We start from the raw sequence: 24266 nt of genomic DNA on the forward strand, positions 1-24266 counted from the left end.
AATGGGCAATCTAGATTTGGAAAGGAGGCCAAATCTTGTTCTAATTCGAAAATGACCCAAAAAGCCCGGTAGATCCGACTCGAAACAATGAGCATTAGCGTAGTTTTTTGATGCGAACCTTGACCCGGCCCGCAGCTTCGGCTCAAAACGGGCTAATAATTTTAGTCGAACCCCGACTCGACCCGACCCGACCCATGATCACCGGTGACTACTGTCAAGTGTCAATTATCGTGAAAAACTTCTTATCTAATTCTGTTGGAAGTTTCGAATTTTCCTGTAAATCTCTCTAGTCTTGGCTAGTGAGTTTTCCCTCTCTTCGCATCTCTCTCTCTCTCAAACAAACGTCTCTTTCTCTCTCCTTCCCTACTCTCAGGTACGCTTATTTACTCTTTTTTTTATTTTTTATTTTTATAACTTAGCATTTCTTTTATTTAATCTTCAATTTTTGTTCATAATTTTGATACTGAGAGTATCTAATTCAGTTTATCTTCAGATATTGAGTAGAATTTGTTTTCTTTTCTTTATTTTATGGTAATTGTGAAGGAGTTACTAATTAAACGAGGTTTAAGTTAGACTAGATACCGAAATACTTAATTTATGAAGTTTGTTCTACTAGCTATTTATTTCGCTTGATAATTGGAGATAATAAAGTACTATGATTCGCTTTGGTTATTGCTTGATAAAGTACATTCTTGAAAAAGTGAGATGTGAATGTTGCTATTTTAGGAGTCGTGGTTTTTTGTTTTGTTTTGGTTGAATTGGTATATAATTTAAAGACTTCAATTCAATTGGTCTCTTTTTGGACAATTGGTGATAGAAAGAGATGATTACCATTTAGGGTATGTTTATGTGGATTCAACTTGGGAATGCGGTTATTGGGATTTCTTGGTGTTTTGAGTTTCATAATGGTTTGTTGTTTGATGAATATGTGAAGATTTGCTATGATAATGTGATTTTGGAAGCTAAATGGAAATGGTTAGGAATTTAGGATTGAATAATTGAATTATTCATGCTTGCCCTAATTAGACTTCCAAAATATTACACCATTTTGTTTCTTAGTAAAGTTTTCCTATCTCAATTCTTACACTTTCTCTTACTTTTCTATCTCCATCCTCACGCTTTCTTTTAATTTTTGTTGCTGTATCATTATTGTTTAATCTTTACAAAAAGCCTGAACATTAAATTTTGCTACAGATGGAAGGAGTATGATATTTTTGCACTTTACTCAATCTTAGGATTTGTTCTTTTGGACTGAATTAATAAAAATTCACTTCACTTCGGACAAATTCAGTTCATTTTAGTTTAGTTCAGTTCATTTCAGTTTTGTTCAGTTCAGTTAAGTTAGTTTCCTCTCACAGTTTTCATTCATTTCACTTCACTTAAAACAAATTCAATTCAATTCAGTCCAAAAGAACACAGCCTTATATTCCTTTACCTTATTATGGTGGGGTCAAAAAGTGTTTAGAGGGAAAGAAAAAGAAGAAGTAATTTAGGACATTCGATGGACTTCATTGTTTAAACTTTAACATATGCGGTTTTCAGCAAAACATAACACGATAACATGTATTAACCATGAGAAAATTCACATATTTAAATAATTATAGAGTATATGCTATGGCATTGTGGTCATGGGAGGAATTGAGTAAACGTGTGTAGCATTGTGCGGATTAAGTGTAGCATAGCCAAAGTTGTGCACTTAATTGCGTGCCTTTTTGAGGAACTATGTGAGTCACACGACCTTGTGGTGTTTGAGGGCACAATTATCTGGTCTAGAGATGTCTACTGGTGCGGGCCGGTCCGTGGGCCCCAGTGGGCCGAGCTGAGATTTCACGGCCCAAGACCGGACCGTGAAATTCACGGTTTGGGTGGGCTGGTCCACAAGCTGAAAATCTTAGCCCAAACCGGTCTGTTATCGGTTTTCACGGTTCATGGGCTTAGCGGGCTGGCATGAGATTTTTTTTTTCAAAGTTATATAATCATTTATTATTGTTACATAAAACCTTTAATATTAATTAAAATATATAAAATTATTAATATTAATGAATAATTTCATTATTTTTGAATTTGATTGAATTATAATATATTCAATTTGATTAAAATGTATACAATTTGATTAAAATATACACAATTTTGTTGAAATGAGCTTGGCTGGACCGCTTTCGTGGACTGGGTTGAGGGGTTTTAGTACCGGGCTTTTGTGGACCGGGCTGGGCGATTTTAGTTGCGGGCTTTGGGCTTAAAAAATCTGTCCCACTATCCACCCACCAATTTCATGGTTCGAGTTGGACCGGACTTTTTGCGGGCTCAGCCCACACGGCCCAAGAGGCGGGCTGGCTGGATTGGTCCGCACTGTTGGGCATCTCTTCTGGTCTGTGAAGGCACAACAAAGTGGTTTTAATTGTTGCTTGTTTTGGTTTTGTTCGACATGGATGACCATGCAGGTTAATGAGGCATGATTCAGAAGACTTATTGTTGCTATATCACATAGAAATATTATCTTGGTTTAGTATCATATTATTGTTAAAATATTTTTGACCATGAATATTATCAATAAGTAATATATAAAGTTGATATTTTGATGAATGAGATGAATTTAACAAAATCTCACATGACGACATTTTTATTCAATCTTCATTAGAAATGATGGTCCAAGTGGAATATGTGAATAGTGCAAAATTACAAAATCGGGAGATTAAAGAGAACGAGGGAGTAACTAGAAGTCTATTGTAATTAAAAATGCTTCGTTTTCTTAATTATGCGTCTTTCTTGAACAAGTCCTAGTAGGATTGTTTCATAGTTCTAGTGGACATAGGTTGGTTCTCAACCCTTATCAAATGGGATAGTTGGCTGCTTATATTGGATCCTCAATGTATGAGAAAGTCTTGTGAGATAATTTGTAAGGGTTCCTACTAATTGCACCGAAGAGGTTGGGGTTCTCAAATGACTATGAATTGCGTTATTTGACACTTGTAAAGCAGGTATAGTGTATTTTCTTAACACAATGATGTGAATCTATAGGAACCTGTTCGTTTGTGCTGCTCCTTGTGCCACCTTTACTTGTCGGCCGTGTGTAAAGTAATAGCTTAAAAGACAAGGAAAGGAAATCAGTGCTAACTACTTCAGAACAATGGTCGGCATAGTATATCAAATAGAGAAGCAGATTGGACTTGAATCTTTAATTGAAATTTATTTACACTTCCCTTATTCTTCCCCTTTCATAAAAGAATAAGTTGTGTATTGCATTGATGGTTTTATTTGCTTAATGCAGAATAAACATTGGGTTAAGTAAAATAGATGAAGACCGAGCCGAGTTAATGAAAGAGAAAAAGGAGGCCTTTGTCATTCTGGGCTGGACGGACGATCCATAGTTTTCGCTAGATCTATAGACAATGATACGCTCCCATTCCATAAAAATTCTATTAATATTCTATAATATCTATATCTCCTCTCCCTTTCTCACCTAACTATTGCTCCATATTCCCAATCTACCATACTGAGATCCACACTTTTTTTTTTTACCCTGAGGTATGCCTACTGTTTCTCTACTTAGTTTCTGTAGTTATTACTTACCTTATTGTTCTCAAAATCTAATCCATTAGTAAATCCCCTTTTTTATGCTATTGAGAATCAAGCACACTACGCGGCATACTAGGATTTAGTTATAAAATGTAGTATGTTTACTTTCATTATTACGTTTATTTGATACTTGAATTATTGCAATCTTCCACCAAATAAGTAAGTGTGTCGTTTCAGAGAATACTATAGCTCGAATAATAAATTTTGGGGAAAGTTTCATTGATGTAAATTCTAGATCATTGGATTCTGTGGCAAACCTAGCAACTACTTATAGTTCTCTGTAGATTCACTTCCATTGTCTTTTCTTAATATTTTCCCTTGATATCCTAGTTAAGAGTTGACCTCCCTTCAGAGTTTAATACAAGCCTTAATATTGATGTTTAAGAAAAATTAATGAGTTGCAGGCTTGCAGCTTGGGTTTTAACTAATTAATGATAAATAGGTTGGCATTTTCATGATATAACGAGATTTACAAGTATGTGGAGACTTAATTTGGCCAAATTTTTATGAACTAACTGTTTATCCATTTTATTTGACTAAATATGATTATTAATGATTAAACACCTCTTGAAGTTCCATCTCACTGGTTACTTGTTTTTTGGTTGGCTGAGTGTATCAACCATGATCTGCCTCGTACTTACCTTGGTCGGCCATTAAACTTTAACCCCAGTGGAGTACTTTGTTGGACTTGGTTGTATTTTCTTTTCCCCTTTAAGCTTATGATGGATGCAGCTAAAAGATTGGACAGACCTATGAGGGTTATCATGGTCTGCTGTAGAGGAGGAGGAGAAGGATCAATTTGTGAGATGGGATCATGTGTGTTGATCGAGGGTGCAAAGTGCTTGGTTTTTGGTAATATGGTGTCTTTGAACATCACCCTAGTGAGTAAGTCATAAGTGATTGTGGCATTTTCCACTTTGGCCTAGAGCTGGATTCTCTTTGTCACAGAGTGATCCACGCAGATATGGCATTCAATGGAAAGGATGGGCTGTGGTAACGGGGTCTCAGGTTTCTCTCACAAGCTATTATAAGGTCGCTTTACTTGCCGAGTTGCCGGGTGTATCAACCATGATTTGCCTCTCACAAATTCTGCCCTCCCTTTAACCCCGGTGGAGTAGTTTATTGGATCTAGTTGTGTAGGAGGTTCTTGGATGTTGTATGGTTGGAAGAGACTGTTTATTTTAGAGGGTTGTATGACTGTCATTTAGACTTGTCTTTCTAATGTACCTTTTTGTATTTTCTTTACTCCGTTAAGCTTCTGGTGATTGTAGCCAGAAGATTGGTGAGGCCTATGAGGATTTCTCTGTGGTTTGGGTTAGATGAGGTTGAGAGGGATCAAATTGTGAGATGGGATTCTGGGTGTCTATATAAGGTGTTAAATGCCTGAATTTGGTAATTTGGTGTCTAAAACAGAAGTATCACTCTCTAGTGGGTAAGTGGTTGTGGCATTTTCCACTAGAGGCACTTTGCACCCTGGGTTAAGTATAAGGTGGGTAATGTTGAGGGCAATGTTCTTCGGGAGGATTTTTGAGCTCGGGAGCAGCTCTTGTGTCATTTTTCCCTCTCTCATAGACTGTCAATTCTCATTGAACACCAATTTTCTTTCTTTGAGTCAGGGTAGTGATAATTTTTACTGAAAATTTCAACTTAGGAGGGACCTCCATGCTCAAGACTCAGGAGTTAGGTGAGCTTACTAGCTTGTTAAGAATCCTTGAATCTGCTTTTGTGTCAGGTTCCAGGTAGGAGAGTGTGGTTGGTTGATTCTTTGCATCTTTATCTTATGGATTTTTATTACATGCACCTTTAATGGCTTTACATATTTTTCCTCTTTCTCTTTCTATCTAGAACTGGAAAGCTTAAAATCTGAAGCAGATGAAAGCCTTTGCATTGGATGCTAGATAGGGGAAGCTCAATACATGTGACAAATTTGCATTTCACAAGGTGTTGTTCCTTTGGCAAAGGTAACTGCGGATTGTTGTAAAATTGTTCCATTTACTGTTTCGGTTCATTTTCAAATATGATTCCTGAAGTCTAGAAAGCGAAAGGTAGGGCTACTCGAGTTCAATTTAAAATTACAATAAGCTCTTATAAGTGTAGATGGTTTCCGATTTATTCAAATTCATCTAGGTATGGTCTAATAGGTGAAAAAGCCGAAGCATTTTCCGCTGGGTAAGCATTATGTGGCTGAATTGTTTGGAGAGGAATGATAGAATTTTTATGGCTGGAATTCTTTTTGGTTACTTTATGGAAGCGAATGGTGTATTTCGCTTCACGTTACGCCTCCTGGATGTCCCCCTTCCTGATGTCAACATGGCCATTTCAAATCTTTTAAGTTATACAATTCATGTTGACCCACAAAAGCAAAGCAAAGATTCATGTTGACCCACATGGACATGCCAGCTGCCGCACTGGAGTGTAAGATACTTCACGGGTATTTGTTTCCCTTGCCGCAACTTAGCTTACATCACATCGATATACACAATACTTGTAGCAGTTGTAGCCTCTTCCTAACTCATCCATCTCCACACATCCGACTCCTCCAACTTGGAAACACCACCCGAATCCATAACTTACAGGCTGGTCTACCACCCATTCCTTAATTGCTTTTCTGATGTATATCATTTATGCACTCCATTAACTCAATTTTATTTTTGTGCTTTTATGTTCAAGAGACAATAATGAAAGAAAGCAATAAAGATAGGCTTCCAAATCTCGATTTGAAGAGGTTCCCTTGAAGTCTCGGTTCAAGATTTACACACAAGATTGCAGTCTAGTGCACTTTAGAGTTAACAACTATATAACAAGCTCCAAGCTGACTATTTCGTTCAGCAACAACACAGATCTTTAAAGTTAATACCTTAAGGGTATTTATAGAGTATTATACAGCAGCGAAAGCCTTAAAATAATAAAAGAAATAAGAAAAACTTCTACACTAAGCAAAACAGAATTCTGGCTGGCGCACTCTCAAAAATCTGATCTTTTTTGCTATTGGTTGCCTTTAAACTTGCTTGGAACCAACAGGAAGGTTTCCTCACTTGAAGAATGATCCAACCAATGCGAAAACGTTACAAGTTGGTCAAAAAAGGCTGCTGCTCAGAAGTGAAGCACGCATCTCCCATAACTCGTCATTTCTGGCGGAAAGTAGGAGGAGGTTTCCTCCTTGAATGGGCGAGGTCCAAAGTAGCTCAACTAGCCACCTCAAGCACATAGGTTGATACTTGATAGCCTCTTGTGTCACCTGCATTCTTACAAAAGTTTAGCTTAAGCTCATTAAGCTTACAAAAATCGCACTAATAGTACAGCTGTACAGCTATACAAAACCGATAAAACTGTTTCCAAAATCACGTCCCAAGTTGAAGGCTACTGCGACTTCGTTCCTTCATGAAATCTCACCAAAATTTGTACTTTTGTAGGGTGAAACTTCAAGATGTTAGCAATCCAACAAAAAAAGAATCGTTGAAAAATTCCTTGTAGATTGCTCACAACCACCAAAAAGGTTACGCTGCATCAGAATCATCGGATGAACGGGAACGTCTTCACTTTGAATCCTCCTTCTACTTGAACTAAGTATTACAAAAGGACTCTAACTAGCTTCAAACATGTAAATTCTATCCTGAGTGAATATTAAAACCATGTAGCAAAATTTTAACTCTATTTTACATCATCTTCCATGTTCCCCCTCATGTGATCTAAGTCAAGACATTGTGCCTATGTCTAACTCTTTGCGCCTTTACTCGCGTAGGGGAGTGTGGATTCATTAGTCTGCTGCCCAAGTGCGTGTCTGGGTGTGCTTCAATAGAACTTCAAAAGTATCACTCGCCATCAAACATCCTAAACTCCATACTGATCAAGGATCCCTCTATTCTATTCACGGAACAGACAACGCTGCGAGAAGTATGTGAATTTTATTATGGCGTTCCGTACGGGATTTCGCGGAACGGCATATCCAAAATCCGTTACAGAACCAGGAGAGTTTTAATTCCCTGGGTAGTACATTGATCAAGGGTGGGTTTATGAGGTGTTGTATATCCAACCATCTTGCTTGTAAAAGGCGCAAGGCCTACTAAGGTGCTAGCTTTCAAACTTGAGTGAGGAGGCAGATCCTCATGGTCAAACATAGATGATTTGAGGCGTGAAGTTTTGCAATAACTCTTCTACATCTCACATTTTATTATGTACTAACACAGATATCCTAGGCGATACCATTCCTGCTAAAGATGATTGAACCCTCAAATTTTCAATCAGCAATGCAATGCTCTTGTCCCCCTTATTTTGATTTGTATTTTTCTCAGTTTTCATTATGGTTTTAGATGGAAGTGATGATTTCATTCCCCTTTAAATGTGGTTATGCTGCTGCAGACTGGATCTTGTAACTATTGAATTGGTTGGGCAGAAATATATTGGATATGTCCGCTGACACTGCAAAGGAAAATGTGTCTACTGTTGATTCCTCCTTGTCTCAGAAGCACAACGTTGGTAATTTTGAAGAACCAGGTATTGACATTTCATCGCCTTTTTTCTTGATTCAAGCAGTATGGGTTCTGCTACCTGCTAGAATATTCATTATTCTACAAAAGAAAGTTTTAGATCAAGATTCAAGCATGATGTCACTAACTTGTAAAATTATTATCTCTATTTTGCTACCTGCTTGATCTAATCAGATCTTATTGATACTGTTCATGCAGTTCGATTGGAGTTTCCCTCTCATACTTCAATAGTATTAGATTAATTCGTACCTGATAATGTGTGTGGTTGCGTCTTGTAGTTGCTGGTTCTGTACTGAATCTCCTTCGGTGTCCATGACTTCTTTTGTTTACTAATACTTGTTTAGCCCATTTGAGAAATCTTGTTCATTTTTCTAGGGAGAGCAGGAGTTGCTCAATCCTGATGTTATTGGTGCTTAATGAGAAGTTAATTTCACTCTTTTGCAAACCAATTGGATGTTTTTTCTAAAAATATTTTTAGTATAAACCCTCTTCATTAGACTTGAGCTTCATTTGTGGTGTTTGATACCTGGGAAGTAGCTTTGATACCAAATAGAGTACTACATCATACAAAATTTTCCAGAAAATATGAATTATAATTTGAAGAGGACTGTCTTGTACATACCTATGACGGATGCCTCAGAGACTCCCAAGTTGGCTAGATTATTCTACTCCCACATTGACGGCATTTATGGAATTTGTAAAACTTTTGCACCGTGAAGTTATGGACTTCAATAGGGATAAATGATATCTAGTAGGTTGCTAAATCCTTAAATTACTCAGTCGATCCCCCCCCCCCCTCTCTTAAATATTAAAAATATCCAAACATTAATGCTTCTCTCAAATTAATCCAAACTAATATTTAAAGTATAATAATCCCAATTCACTTCTCCTCCACAAAATGGTGTGTCATCTTAGGTCTATGTTAATCCTCTTGCTTCTACTTGTCTTAGCGGTTGAAGTATAAGTTATTGCGAGTACAAACTCTCCATGTATTCCAAAAGTGTATATGGTAGCTTACACTTACCGTAAGTCTTATGTTATAGATTCTATGTCAATGGGTTACCTACATACTTAGGAAAGTGTGTCAGTTATTTCCTATTAAACATATTTTAAGTGATTGTTTTCTATCTACTCCCTCTGTTCCTAAAAATCTTTGTATTTTTGTAATGATCTGACATCTTATAGGCAGATTAAAGAAGAAGATTATGGAGTAAAATGGAATTTGACTGATGATGATGTGAAAAACAATAAAATAAAGATGTGATTACAAGCTTTTGAGAGGCTTGTTCTCTCCCATTGAACGGTTAAAAGTTCACCTAAAATTCTACTCAATATTCAACATATTTTCTCTCTCCCTATTCCATTCTATTTATAGAGATATTTCCTCCCTAACTCCCTAACTTATTCTTCAAAACTAACTAGTTATATCATACCAAAAGTGCCCCTCCCTCGGCTAGTCTATTACAATTTTCCCTTTTTATCCGTTGCTTGAAGTTCTTCCTACTTTTGCTTTATTCCTAATTTGGATACATATTTACCCTTTTTGCCTTGCGATACTCCACCTGTCGGCTCAACTTTATTCCGCACTCTCTCACAACCACATTCACTCTACTATTTAAAAAACAAAAAAGGGTTATTTCTTTTGTGGATGTCATCTAGTTTAGTTGGTAAAATCTTGCGGGGTCGGTCCTTGATTGAATCTCATCTACATCAGTGTGCTTAGTCGCTCTCTAACACCAAAAAGAAAAGGACCCACTTTTATACACTCTTTCACAAGGTTTTTAGATCTAATGAACCAATACTACCCGCATCGTAAAGGTGTAAAAGAACTGCATTTTAGGTGGGGTTTAAGGGATATTTCATGGTCTGAGCCGATATTTGGCGGCACCGCCAACCGCATCATCCCTGTTTCTGCATCACCGGGATCGTAACCGCGATCGTAACCTGCATTTTCAAGCTATGCTTAACAGTGAATTGAGAAGATTTTTGAGAAACTGGGTTTTTTTTATGTAGACTAGGGTTAATGTTTTATTTAGCGATGTATATGTTCTATAGTTCTATCAAGTGTAAAATGAGAGATGCAGTCAAAGCATAAAGTAGAATGAGTGATGTTGTCATTCTCAGTGCTGTCCCTGATAAAGGACCAATGTTGTTCACAGCACATTCATTATTACGCTGCTTAGCTAGCTTAGCTCTATATGCAGTAACTCAATGAAAAAGAAGATGTCGACAACCTTTTTTTTTATGAAATGGTGCCAAGAACAACTTTAATCTTTTGGTTGGGTTGCCATGCCGTGCACTTGATTGGTTCAGGTAATCGTATTGTATTTTTCCATATATGCAGATAATGGTCATTAATGCTGAATTGCATTTTCATGTGCTAGACTAATTATTTTGACCATTCTTTTAGGTCTTGTGTTTTGATAATGCTGCTACGTCTATGGCTTAAAAGGGATTCTTTAGTGGGCTACAAATCTATAATTGAACCTAACACTTTATATATACCAGTTCAGTGCTGTATAAATACATAGTAAAATCATATTTTTCTATTTGCTAACTGATCTCAGACAAGGCTGAATTATATTCTCAGAGAGTTCCAGCTGTAGAGCAAATGAGGACAGAGACCCTCCTAGGACAGAAGAAAAGGGGCTGACGGACAATTCAAATATAGTTGTAAATGTTGAAATGTACAATACAAGGTACTTCATCATTAAGAGCTTGAATCATGAAAATATCCAACTATCTGTTGATAAGGGAATCTGGGCTACCCAAGTCATCAATGAGCCAATACTGGAAGAAGCTTTTCATGTAAGATTACTTTCAATATGATGTGATGATGCATTATCTCAATGTTGATTATTATCGAGTAGCACTTGTCTTGCAGAATTCACGTAAAGTAATTATGATCTTTAGTGTCAATTCAAGCGGATTCTTCCAAGGGTATGCGCAGATGATGTCTTCTGTTGGGCGGAGACGAGAAAATGTGTGGACTCAAGGAATTGGTGCTAATAATCCATGGGGACGGAGTTTCAGGGTCAAGTGGTTGAGGTTAAGTAATTTGCCATTCCATAAGACTCTTCATCTGAAAAATCCACTGAATGAATACAAGCCTGTCAAAATAAGCAGAGATTGCCAGGTTTTGATATATGAAGTATTTTGTCCTTGCTTTGTTATCTTTGAACAGACTAAGGATGTGTCACAGTTATTTTTCTATTAATTTCAGGAACTGTCTCAGGAAATCGGTGAAGCACTTTGTCAACTCATTGATAGAGAATCTGAAGAGGATCCTTATCTGAAAAGGTATTAACTATCAAGTGACAGGTTTAGGTCGCAAAAAAAAAAAAAAAAAGGTTTGACCTGCTGATATCTGATTCAAATTTTCTAATTTCAGGGATATGTATTTTGTGAAGAGGCCTGGTGTGGAGTCTGGTTATTGTTATCCTGATGAGGGATATATGTCCCCTCCTATGGATATGACCTGGGCCACAAAAACGATGGTTTACCCATCCTACCTTTATCAATACCATACTGAAGCTAATGGGTCCCTTGTAGCACACCATGGGTCTGTTGGAGTATATCCTCCTGAAAGTTTGTCTGTCATGGCAAGTGAAGGTTCACTGAGTAAAAATGCCCATCGTAAAGTAAATACTTTAGACTCACCAGCTGATTACAAAATTCCCTCTCAAGTTGATGGCCGGCAGATGCCCAATGAAAGGAGTCCCCTTTGTAGTACTCTTTCTGAAGACGAGTTTCTTGAAATGGTATGAGATCCTACTTTAGCTTCATTAGTTTTCAAGAAGCTTGTATATAATATATGTTCCCGCTAAATAAGGATCTTTCTTCAGCTGATGGTTTAGATTTTTTAACTTTCCACTAATTCGTAACAGTAGTAGTCAGTTTTATTGAGCCATGTTGCTACAACCATAGAAAATGTAAAAACCATAATCCAAAATTTTCCTCATCGATTTATAATAATTCTGTATGTAAAAAATCATGTATATAATCTTACATTTTGTGTATTCTGATGAGGATGCACACAACTTAATACAGCTCATAAGGGGCTGACATGTCAATCTGTAGAAAATTTCAAAACTTTTACTAATACAGGAAAGTCCGTAATTCGAAGAAATAAACAAATACCACCCCCTTCCCTATCCCAATTCATAATGACCTCTCTTGTGTAATAGACTAGCCTTGGGAGAGGGGCACTTTTTGGTATGATATAATTAGTTACTTCCTCCGTTTCTTTTTACTCGCTACACTTTCCATTATGGGAAGTTTCACATTACTTGCTACACTTCTTTTTTTGGGCAATAAACTCTCTCTATCTCTCTCCTCCCACATGGGTCCCTTTTCTTTTTACTCTCTACCTCTCTCTTCTCCAAAAATTGCCTAGGAGTCCGTGAAATGAGAAGTGTAGCGAGTAAAAAGAAACGGAGGAAGTAGTTTTGAAGAATAAGTTAGGGAGTTAGGGAGAAAATACTTTTATAGATAGAATGGAATAGGGAGAGAGAAAATATGTTGAATATTTAGTAGAATTTTGGGTGAACTTTTAAGAGTTCAATGGGAGAGAACAAGCCTCTCGAAAGCTTGTAATCACTATCTTTATTTTACTGTTTTTCACATCATCATCGATCAAATTCCATTTTTACTCCATAATCTTCTTCTCTAATCTGCCTATAAGATGTCAGTTCATTAAATCTTGCACCCACAGCCTCCTTCCTCCCTGAGAACGAGACCCTGTTGCTGACCAGTTGCAGTGTTCACATTCTTCATCACCCATATTCCCATATCATCCACCCTCTCCCCGAGGTTATGGGTCACTTAACCTGAACTTAAAGTCATTGTGGGAGAGAGACACAAATTTCGAGGAAGTGAGATCACTTATCTAACTTAACTAATTTTTCTTGGGTCTTTTTAAGATAACTTGTTTTGAAGATCCTATTGCTATTTGTAGAGGATTTGTCTGATTTTGACCCTTGAGCCAGTCACAGAACTCATGTTACTCAAATATTAACTCATCATTGCTGGAATTATATGAATGGTATAACTGGAGAGAAAATCTAAAGCTGATATCTTGTCGTCGGTAATGGAAGTGATGATTGGATCGAGGTCGGTGATGCTGAGACTAATGCTAGTGGGTTTTGATGACGTTAATGTAGATTATGGACATTGGGTTTAGGTGGGGAAGGTCTACCAGTTGATATTGGTGTTAAGAGGAATTATAGACTAAAAGGGTCATCAAGTTTGGTGAAATTTATGCTGGGCCTGAAAAGGGGCTAAAGATAAAGCTTAGAGACGGAAGAGATTCATATATGTAAGTAAAGGAAAGCTAAGGAGGAAAGGAAGAGCCAAGAAAGGACAATAGGACGTACAAGAGAAAGAGTTTCATCCTTTTATAATTTTGGGAAGCTGCAGGCTTTTTTTCCAAGTAGATAGTAGTAGCCACCCAGCAGTATCACAATTGACATTGAGTCTGATGCATTTTCATTTGAAGTCAAAAGGTCAGATTACTTGAATAAGTTCCTAATCGTATATTTATGTGGGTTGAGGAAAACGTTCATTACAAGTGTGCATACAAGTTTTTGTGTAGCATGACTTTGTTTATGGAATTGCTTGCATGGTCTAGCAGTTATTTATTGAAGAGATTAAGAAGTATTTTACTTGTATCGTATTTAAAATTTACTTAGCTATTTCTGCTGTTTACTTTTTCTACCCCAGTTTGCAGATATATGTCCTTTAAATTCAAGGGTAAATTCTTCACATATGTTTGATCAGGCTAATGTACGAAATGTGCTTAAGCTTGTTGAAATTGAGGGTGTTATTGACGGATTCAGAGCTTGCTAAGCTCTCAACTGCTTAAGGCTAGGCTTGGAAGAGCAGATAATTACCAGCTCACTCACCTGGGATCTTTGACCTTGGTTTGCCACGTTTTTAGCTATGCTGAATGTTGTATCATCAAATTTATTTGCACTTGTCATTGATATAAAGATTCTAGACAACTCATTTAACTAGTCCAGTCAAGCTGAACCTTACAGACTTTTTATAAATCTGAGTCCAAGACAAGGCTCAACACTGTGACCCTGGTCTTCAGTTCTGCTTGAAGCATGCCAAGCCTTAGAGCTAGGGCTTGGTCCTGACACCAGACAGAAAGTCTAAGCCTAGAAGCAAAGCAGATAAAACAACATAATTACAGTTACATGAATTTTTTTTGAAAATGCAAAAAAGAACAGCACATGAAAAAGCATAAACCTCCCTCCTCCTCTGCCCTAAGCAAAATGGGGAAGGAAAGAGCAAATCTCATCATGATTAAGCTAGAATGACCTGGAATCAGGTTCATACAAGTCTAGCCTCTAAGCTCTAGTCTTGTTTGGATTAGCTGGGCCTGATGACTTACATAACTAGATTGGCTGAGTTACAGCCTTGAAGGCTTACTGGGTCTGAGCTCATGTAGTTATCTACCTTGGTGGACATTTCGAAGTTATGCAAACTTGCAAAGGGTGCTCTAGTTTCTCTTCTTTGTGGATATGCTTTATAGTAATATATACGTTAATTTGGTAGCTTTTAGCCATTAAAAGTTGCTAACCTGTATCATTGCTGCAGTCTTACGAAGAATACCTGGAGGCTCACAGTAAAGGCATCAAGCAGGTGACCATCCTGTTAGTAGGCATGCTTTATGTATAATCTTGTTCTTGGTGTGAGTTTTAGTACACGATGTGATTTTGATTTACCCTATGTTTTATGTCACCAAGCAGTCTCTTGTTGCCCATTTGTACGGTGTTGTTGAAAATTACTCGTACTACCAGTGCCCAATGGATAACCAAAGAAGATAGTTAAACATACGGACATTAGTGAACTATTGTAAATTATTCCTTGATGTGCAGGTTTATTGGTAATATATGTAGGCAGCTACTATAAGGGTTTTTGATTCTTAAAAATTTATGTCAATCATTGTTCTCAAGTTATATGGCTCTAGTTATACAAGCTTTCTGTTAGTCTTTCTATGGAAGTTCCATCTGCAGAAAAAGATACCTAGGCCCACTTGGACATTCTTTGTTTAGTTATACTATACAGGAAAAGAGAGTTATTCCGAGACGTTGTTTATCAATATTTCGGTTCAAATAGGTCAACTGTCAGTTCTGGCTCTTAGTTACATCTTTCGATGTGAGAAAGTATATAACCAAAGTGAGACCAGGTCTAATGAAGATTGATGCAGCTGACTGATCCAGTGTGCTTAGGGATGATCCAAATTTACATACTATGTGAAGTACTAGTTGATGGAAGGCAGAGTACATCAATTCAAGATGAATTCTGATTGACTTCTATTTGTCATTGGTATCATCTGATGAATCTTTTTTTTTTGGTAACATGTTAGTTGTATTAATGAAGCCCAAAAATAAAATAATGTCTATGAGGTCATAGCCCAAATAGACACCTTTAGTTAACCTGTCTACAGTTAACTCCCTGATCAAGAAAGCAAAGCAACTAATTTCTATTATATACAGAGGTTTTCTGAATCAATAGTCCCCCCGCATTCTAATTCTGACATTTTCTTTTTATGCCTTTCACAGCTTGATCAACAGTTGTTATCTTCGATTCCCAATGAGCTGCATTTCTGATATTCTTTTCAAAATGATGCTTACTTGATTTCTCTTGCTTGCTATGAGATATCATCTGATGAATCATCCTTCTTGAAATCTTCTAGTCCTCTGGAGTCTTGTTATTGTCATTTATATGAAGACACTAGCAGAGTAGCACGTGCATAGTGATGTGAGAGTTAAAATTAAAATGATATCTTGAAACTCTGTGCTTGCTACTCAAGAATTCCTGGTTTAACCTGTGAGGATTGGTGGCATTGCACAACCTGGGCTACTAACCTTGTGGCAAGCACATGAGGTGCAACTTCCACTTATGATTTGGTTATGGATTATGAAGACATCATCTGCTGAGCTGGCTTGACATCACCCATCGTTCATGGTGCATTGTTAAAATTTTCTATTAGATAAAGCCCAAAAATAGCCTGTTTGTCATTAACTGCAGATCAGAGTTTGTCCACAGCTATGTGGTGGTACGTTTACAAGGTTTATGTAATCTGCTTTCAGGCCAATAAAAATTATCGAAGAACAGAAGATTCATCGAGTAAAGAACATGATGATGATGATCTGTGAGTCAACTTTTCTTTCTTTTTCTGTATGTAAGCATTGCAGCTGTCGCTTATTGTACTCTCTACTCTTGCAGACATAGTAACAGTGAACATGGCAGTTCTCATAAAAAATCCCGTCGTTGATTTTTCTGCATCTCTATCTATGGCGCTGAATGCGGGTTATTTCTGCAGATCTTTCTGTGACCAAATTACTGGTTTATAGAGCTGTCGTTATGGAGAGTCTCATGGAGTCATGGGTCCTATTCCCAGAATATAGAGTTTAATTTTCTTGGGCTTTTGTTCTGGTTGTAACATAGTTTTGTAACTATTATATCACATGATTGTAGGATTAGAACCAACTTGTACAGGAATTAGAATTTGCCAAACTGTTGGAGAAATCATTTATTTTCCCCTGTTGGTTTTTTTGGGGGAAGGTAAAGTTTCGGGAGAGAGTATGGGAGATAAGCAGGGTAATAGAGGCTTGGGTTGTGTAACACACTATCGCATTTACTTGAGCACACAAAAACAGTATTTTGTTGGTCAGAACAGTAAATTATTGTGCTTGCTTGGTTTAGGTTTAACTATTACAAAATTTATTGTACATAGGATGTATTGTCTGCATGTACACAATTTTTTTTACTCAAGTCAGTTTTTAATATTTGCTGCATTTTGAACTTTGCTCTATTCACGAAGTCTATTTTGATTATTTTTTTACACGTGTATCAAACCCAATGTTAACATACACGGTTTTATATATTTTTAAAATATTTTATTTTTATAATGTTTTGATAACGGACAATTAGAGAAATTAATGGTCAAAACTGTGTATTGATAATAATACAAATTAAATTGGAGTATCTATTTACATAGGGAGGGAGTATATGTCTTCTTGGCACATATATAATAGATAAGTTAAGGTTACTTTCTTATTTTTTGAAAAGGGCTTTATAAAAATTCTCTCTCGGCAGAAACCCTAGGTTCCCTTCCCTTTCATCGCTCACACATCCCCTGTTTTGTCAAAAGCTCGTCGGTGGCCTTGCTATCTTCGGTCGTCAACGAGCTTCTGCTCCTTCTATGTCAAAGTATTTTTTCGTTCGTAGTTTCGTCTATCTCTGCGACTTTTTTTGCTGCCGCATTGAGGCCTTGTTCTCCCTCGTTTCTACTTTCACTCTCCACAGGCGACCGACTATCCTGGAGTGGCGTGTTGACTGGTAGAAAGGCTCAGCATAATTTCAACTCCTTCACCTTTTTAGGTCGATTTTCAGGCGTCGATGTTACTAATCTCTATCTGTTTCTTGTTGTAACTGAAATCTTTTGAACAAGTAAAATTAATTTAATAACACAAACAAGCTTCCTTCGATTTTGACTACAGAGAGAATATTACAGTTTGTTATGATGAAAATGGATGATTTGGACTTGGGACTAAATAGTGATATGTTTAGGTTTTAGTAAATTCCTGGTTGTGGTGTTGATTTCTCTTTCTAGTAGTATTTACGGTTTTAAGTTACTTTTAGTTTTAATGGTTCATTTAGGAGGAATCGAGAAGGATCCTAGTTTAGCTTTATTCCTGTTGCACCACCTAAATTTCTTGGATGAGGATAGAGTTCTTGAGGATTTGTTTGCGAACACTGCTGGACCTAATGAGGTCATTTAGTATATGACCTCATTGAAGGAGATTGGTAATTCTCTTTTTAGAGTGACTGCATTCTACAAAGCTTATGAGACATATAGGATTTCTATGAAGTGCCTTTATGTTGCCATTTCTACTATTTTTCTGCTCATAATATTGATCCTGAAATTAGAGAGCTAGTTATTTCTCTAGAATTGAACATTGCAGCGTGCGAAATCAAACATAATTCGTTTAAGAAAGCCATCAGTTCATGTTCCTTGGTGTTGGGGGTTGAAGAGCAATGTGAAAGATCTTTTTAGGCGAGGCGTGGCTCTAACAAAACTTGAAAATTTTAAAGATGGATACGCTGACTTTAGGATAACTAGCTTAAAAAATAAGGCAATTGCTCAAGAGACTGCAAGTCTTGAGGTTGTCCTCTTTCAGGTTCGGGTTTGTTGTTGTAGGTCAAGACCCGATAATTAGCGACATAGCCTCAAATGATGTTACAGGGTCCCTTGGACTTAATGTAATGGATTTGGATGTACAGTAAAAGGATAAGAGAAATTTCTCTTCGGAGAACAGTAATTAAGACGAGGTTATGGTCAATCAAACCCCAAGGGGTAGAGGAGGCTCCCTCGGTTTGCTCGCGATGTACGGGGCCTCGTTGTGCACAAAACATTCGAAAGATCCCCTTCATCAACAAAAGAAAGCCATCATCGCGCCTCATGATATCACAATTAGATTTAGAAAATTTAAGGAAAGGAAAAGTAATCCAATTATGTCAACCCAATTCTCTGTCAATTTTGAAGGTTCACGCATTCACTTCAAAAAGTGGAAATTTGAAAGACCCCCCAATTCTAAATCGCGGGTCGCACATGTCTCTAGTCCGACTCTCATTGAGGATGAGGGCCATCCGACTGATATCTCGTATCCATCATCGAGTCCAAAGGATGAAAATCAGATAAATACAACTATACAGGAAATGCAAATGCAACATTGTGAGGTAAGTATCGATACCTTAACTAATACAACTTTGAGTGCAGGTATCCCAGTGTAGGACAAACTCAACTGTCTGGATCATTCACTCAAGAATGAAAACGCAAAGGCAAAGATGATGAGCAGGATGGCTCGAAGCTCAATTTTAAGCCGACGAAGACAAGTTGAACAAGTTGCTCTCCAGCCCAATCCTAGCCTCCTAGATCTAGAAGACATAATAGGAAAAGAATCAATAAAGGTGACATGCCTCATGTCGGATCCCAATGGAAAAGCGTTGCTCCACTCTCATCGGACCTCCCTTATCATGTTACGACAAAATATGTTAATCTTGTTTGTTCTTGTTTTAAAGTTTGTAATTATCAGCTTCTTAGTCTAGTCGAGGGATCGCAAGTTCTAGCGGGTGCTGCTAGCAAAAATGCATTGATCCTTTAGAATGTCACTAAATTGTATTTTGTTTTTCATCTATTAATATATATTTTTCCGATGTCAAAAAAAAGAAAAAAAGGGCTTTATATGAGCTAGAAGGAATCTTGATTGTACCTTGTTTGAACTTCGCTCTAATGTTTGTATACAAGGTAAAATTTAAATACCTTTGAAATTATAAGGTACTCTTCCATTAGTTCATGTAATCCATATATAATAAAAAACTTAAGAAATTGCATAGCATAGGGTTTGATCCCGAGACCTCAAGTACATATACTAAAGTTTTGACCACTAAGCTAAGTTGTATTTAGTATTATTATCATAAAGTATTATACTAATAAATTAAATTTTTTCTTACCCCAGGCATAGCTCGAGCAAAAAAAACTAGTTGTTATGCATAACATGTATAAAAAACTAGTATATTAATAAGAATATTATATTTAATTGTAAAATTTAAAATCTATACAAATATATTAAAAGACGTGCGAAAACAATATACTAAAATTTTAACCACTATACTTTATTGTATTTAGTGTTGTTATCATAAACTGATTTATCCCGTTAAATTGATATCACTGTAAGACGGAGGGAGTTTTGTTTATTTCCCCTCTAAAATTGATTCAGGTAGAAAGCAGCGAAAAACGAGAAGTAGACAGAAAACCTAAAACCATGGGGAAGGATCAGAAAATCACTGCTGAAGATGTCATAACCAAGCTCAAAGATGATGGCGATTTCGATCGTCTTCGTATCAAAATCATCCGTCAGCTCAAACAAAACGTACTTTCTCTCTCTCTCTTGCGCGCGCGCTTTTTGTGTACAATTACATTCGTTTGGTAATGTTCAATTGTAGTTTTAAGTGCTCAAATTTTGATCTTTATCGGAAATTTATTGTTTTGAGTTGCTTATTATTAGAGATTAGTAATTTGATTTGCGGATTTTGAATGTAATATTATCAATTGCATTGTTGCTTAGAATTTGCAGCAACGAAGTTTTGTTGTAAATGCTGAATTTTATAGAATTCGCATTATTCATTTATTTCTGAATTTATCTTTGTTATTCATATTTTTGGTTGAATTTTGGAGTGGAAAAGTTTGATGAAATAGCAGCATTAAGAACTTTACCTCTGTCATCCTTAATTCAGCCTTTATTCCAACACTAACATTCTTTCCCCTCAACACAACTAGCAAACCTAGTACACACCACTCAATTCGAAGGCGAAACCTTTTTCTGCCTTCACTAATTTTCCATTTTGTGCTTCTTCAATTATTAGCTTAGTACAGGGATGTGTTGGTGAAGACTAAAGACTTTCACCTCTAGTTTTGCTAGTTGTACTGCACATGCTCGCATGTCCGTACCTCTAGGGGAAGAGAGAAAATACCACAACTTGTTCCAGCACTTGTCCCGGAACCATTCCCTATGTTCCAATGGGACTTCACTTTAATGATTCAGACCAACAAGGCTCCTCGAAGTGAAACTTGGGCTATACACAACACTAATGTCTGGGAAAATATTGCGCCTTTAAATTACTAGAATCAATGGCATCAGGCTCTTGATTAGTCTGTAAATATGTTTTGCTTGTGAAGCTTTTGTAAAAGACTCCGTCGGAATTTACTTCCACCTTCAGCCTTTAGTTTACACGCTTTGTCCCAAGCAATCCATTATATTATCCTTCACTTTCTTTGGATCCACATTACAAAAGATAGTCACAGGGATTGGATGTTTTTGTCATCAAATGGCAAAAGGAGACGGAGAATAACTTATTTCTGATGTCGCTCCTTGATTTTGCATTTACATCCATGTTTGTCTGATTTCAAATTAGATATTACTTTATCTTAAGCATACCTAGTGGTCTAGTATGTGCCTATATGCTCCAGTGTTCTAGTTTTGATTTTGACACATTGATCCCTCGGATATTATTATAAATTATAATAAGATTAGATGGTTGTTGGATTTCAATTGAAGCTTATGTCATCTACCTGATGGTCCTGATCTGATTTAGAGGTACCTTCCTTTGGGAGATATGAACACCTTCTGCTTTTGAAGACAAGGGTTCTTGTTTTTTAGAGAATGGTCTAATACGATGTTCCATCTGGGTCAACATAAATAGTGAAATTGATTTTCTTCCTCTGAATTCCCCTATAGCTGCCTCTTAATGTGGTCCACTACGAGTATGCCTTTTGTAGAGGTGTCATTGTGAATTTGTCGAACATGTTCTCTGCTGCAGATTCAACTATATTAGCTTTATGGTTAGGTTTATGATCTGTCTGTTTTAGAAAGGCCATTAAACCATTGGATTTGTTGCATTACTGACCTTTTTATAGTTAGTGTAGTCTATAGATTTTACTTGTGATATTCTCATAATAGTTATATACTTGACCTTTGTTATATTGAATGAATTGAATACCTAAAGTTTTGTGGGATTTTCAATGTGGCATCTTCTGAGATTAGCTGATCGCTGCAGGAGGACTTGCGTAACAATATCATTTCAGTGGTTAAGCAGTCCGCTGCACTTAATCGTCCTGGTGCAGTAAATTTGAAACCCAGGGAACTCTGTGATGCGATTCATGATGAGATTCGGTGAGTATCAACATCCTCTGATATCTTTTGAATTTTAGAATGAGTAGGATATAAGCTTTTTTGTCTTGATGAAGACAGTGCTCTTTAGAAACTCGGGAACAGGGGGCCTTTCCCCTGGGAACTGTGCAACATTTGACTGAACATGCCTACAAGTATCAGGCCAGCTGAATCTATGGAACTTCCCTCTCACCTTGATTTCAATGTGGACATAGCTTACTCTTCAAGTTCCTAGGATGCAGGTGTGTTTCCATAGGATAGTGCTGTAAAAGTGACAGCAGTTACAGCACCTAAGGTAAGTGATCTGTGGAATCGATGGCTCTGAAAGTTGGCCTTCGTTAATACCTGGATGGCGGCTATCTATCGACTTAGTTCTGCCAAATCTGTCCAATGCTTCTAGAATAAGAATCAAAGGCTTTCCCTTTCTCCCTATATTTGTAGGAGACACTACTCTCTACCCCCACCTTTACACACCCGAGGCTCTTTCCCTATACTTCCTTTGTTTCATATTAGTTGCAACACTTCACTTTTGAGGAAGTTTAAATTTATTGCAACATTACTTTATTTGGTAAATGTGATCTCTATCTCTCTCTCCTTATCACGTGGTTCTCTTTTCATTTCACTCTATCTTTCTCAACTTCTTAAAACCTGTGCCTTCCCTTCATGCTGCAAGCCTGCAACAAATATGGAATGGAGTAAGTATCATGGAATGTAAACTATCTGAAGATGTTGGATGTCTCCAATATATTTCCCGATTTTTTGAGTTTTGCTGAGTAGTAGGTTCTGGTCATTCTCATCAGGAGATTAATCTCTTTACTAAGGAACTTGTCCCTTATTCTTGCTCAAGGGTCTTCAATAGGGGAAGAACTTGACTGCAGCTTGCTGATGTCACTTTTATGAAGAACGTGCATGTAGAAGGATATATCCTTCTGATTTTAGCTCCTACTTGCTTATTTATTATAGTGTACGAAGTTGATTAATCTCTTTACTAAGAAGGGAGAAGCCTTCAGGATTTGAGCTCTTATTAAAGCTAAGATCCTTATGGAGCAACTATTGGTCCCATTTGTATATCTTGAGTACCTATGATGGTGCCTACATCAGCTGGCATGGGATTCTTGGATATAGAATTGAGGCTTTGTTTATGGGATCAGTCATGTGATGCTAATATATTATACCACAATAAATATGATTGCTTCCATAACTTACCGAAGTCCCAACTTCTCCTTTTCCTTCATGTACTTCAACTGAGGCATAAGTAGTCGAAGTTTTGCTTCAGCTGTATATCTTGCATATGAAGTTGGTCCCATATATATATATATTCTTAATTTAATATTAGTTGGATTAAAGAACTTAAGAAAGCCAATCCTTAAAGGTTGACTACTTTCCTGCTCTGAGCTCTTTGACAAATGTTCAAATTGCCTGTCATATCTGGCTTTCCGGAGACATTTCGGAGTGTCCAGTAAAATTTGTGCATCAGTTGTATGTTTTGCATGTAGATTGTCTTAGAACGTTTGTCATGACCTATCTTTCAGAAACACAAACTTACCTTTGAATGCCCTATCATTTTTACATTTCTTGCTTCTGAGTTGTAGAACTATGACATCCCAATTTATGTAGGTGATGGTTGTGTTACATCTTTGATACAGTGAGAATACGTCGAGTCAAATTTCAGATGGTTTATGGGAGATTATTCGATCACGTGACGGCATCAAATCTGAAATAACAGAAACAGTGCAATCAGTCTATGATAAGCTTCTGAATCCGCACCGAAGCACAGTGGGTGAATCCACCTCTTTCTCAGGTCAAGTGCCAGACAGGGGGCGAGCTGAATTTAGTGGTGCAGTAATGGTTTCTGGAGAAACTAATGGTACAATGTCTAATGGAGAGCATAAAAAAGCTCCAGGTTTGGTCCTGAACAATCATGATTTGAAATCTGAGACACAGAAGCCTCGTCCTGGCAATAGAAGATCCGCGGAGCAAGGGAGAGAATCTCATCAGTACACCAACGGTCCATTGCAGAATAAAGAAGGTGATTCCAGTCCACATCCTGGCTGTTCCTCATCAGGAAAGCGGAAGCGAGCTTCTGGTGGCCATGACGAGGATCCTGATATTCCACCAGGTTTTGGTTGAGCAGCTTCATTAGACACGTGTTATTGACCTATAATCATCAACTTGACTAATTATAGAGATGAAAAAACACGATTGGCCTTTTTGACATAGATACCATTGTGCTTGTCCGGTCTTGTAGAGTTCTTAGTATTCACTCTTTAGTTAATCATCCTGGTGCCATGTATTGTCAAGTGCTACCGGTAGAATGATACAGGAATAGTAAGTACGCATCAATGTTGTATAACAATTTATTGATTAATCATTTAATTGTATTCAAAATTTTGCAGAAATATTTATTTTTTGCTACTTCACAGTGTTAAAAAAATACAAATAACCAAAAGCACAACTT

The 24266-nt window shown here is 37.1% G+C and overlaps 2 protein-coding genes across 16 annotated transcripts; both read left to right on the forward strand.

Annotated features, from left to right (window-relative positions):
* The first annotated feature begins 217 nt into the window (after positions 1-217).
* Positions 218-16809, forward strand: LOC104892387 (hypothetical protein). 15 transcript variants are annotated; one of them, XM_010678304.4, is made up of 11 exons: positions 218-373; positions 3019-3525; positions 5422-5537; positions 7936-8070; positions 10654-10871; positions 10948-11199; positions 11287-11363; positions 11455-11824; positions 14667-14722; positions 16166-16227; positions 16302-16809. In XM_010678304.4, exons 4-11 carry the CDS (start codon positions 7983-7985, stop codon positions 16427-16429), a joined length of 1251 nt encoding a protein of 416 aa, XP_010676606.1. In that variant the 5' UTR covers positions 218-373; positions 3019-3525; positions 5422-5537; positions 7936-7982; the 3' UTR covers positions 16430-16809. The 15 variants fall into 15 exon arrangements, 14 of the variants coding, with proteins under 14 accessions (XP_010676606.1, XP_010676610.1, XP_048501069.1 ...); XM_010678308.4 differs by having other exon boundaries at positions 7970-8070; XM_048645112.2 differs by lacking the exon at positions 3019-3525 and having other exon boundaries at positions 236-373; positions 7970-8070.
* Positions 16810-19824: 3015 nt separating this feature from the next.
* Positions 19825-24223, forward strand: LOC104892388 (hypothetical protein). Its single transcript, XM_010678313.4, has 3 exons — positions 19825-20011; positions 21696-21811; positions 23455-24223. Exons 1-3 carry the CDS (start codon positions 19904-19906, stop codon positions 23936-23938), a joined length of 708 nt encoding a protein of 235 aa, XP_010676615.1. The 5' UTR covers positions 19825-19903; the 3' UTR covers positions 23939-24223.
* The last annotated feature ends 43 nt before the right edge of the window (positions 24224-24266 follow it).

This window comes from Beta vulgaris, chromosome 5 (assembly GCF_026745355.1).
Source record: "Beta vulgaris subsp. vulgaris cultivar EL10 chromosome 5, EL10.2, whole genome shotgun sequence".
Taxonomy (NCBI): domain Eukaryota; kingdom Viridiplantae; phylum Streptophyta; class Magnoliopsida; order Caryophyllales; family Amaranthaceae; genus Beta; species Beta vulgaris.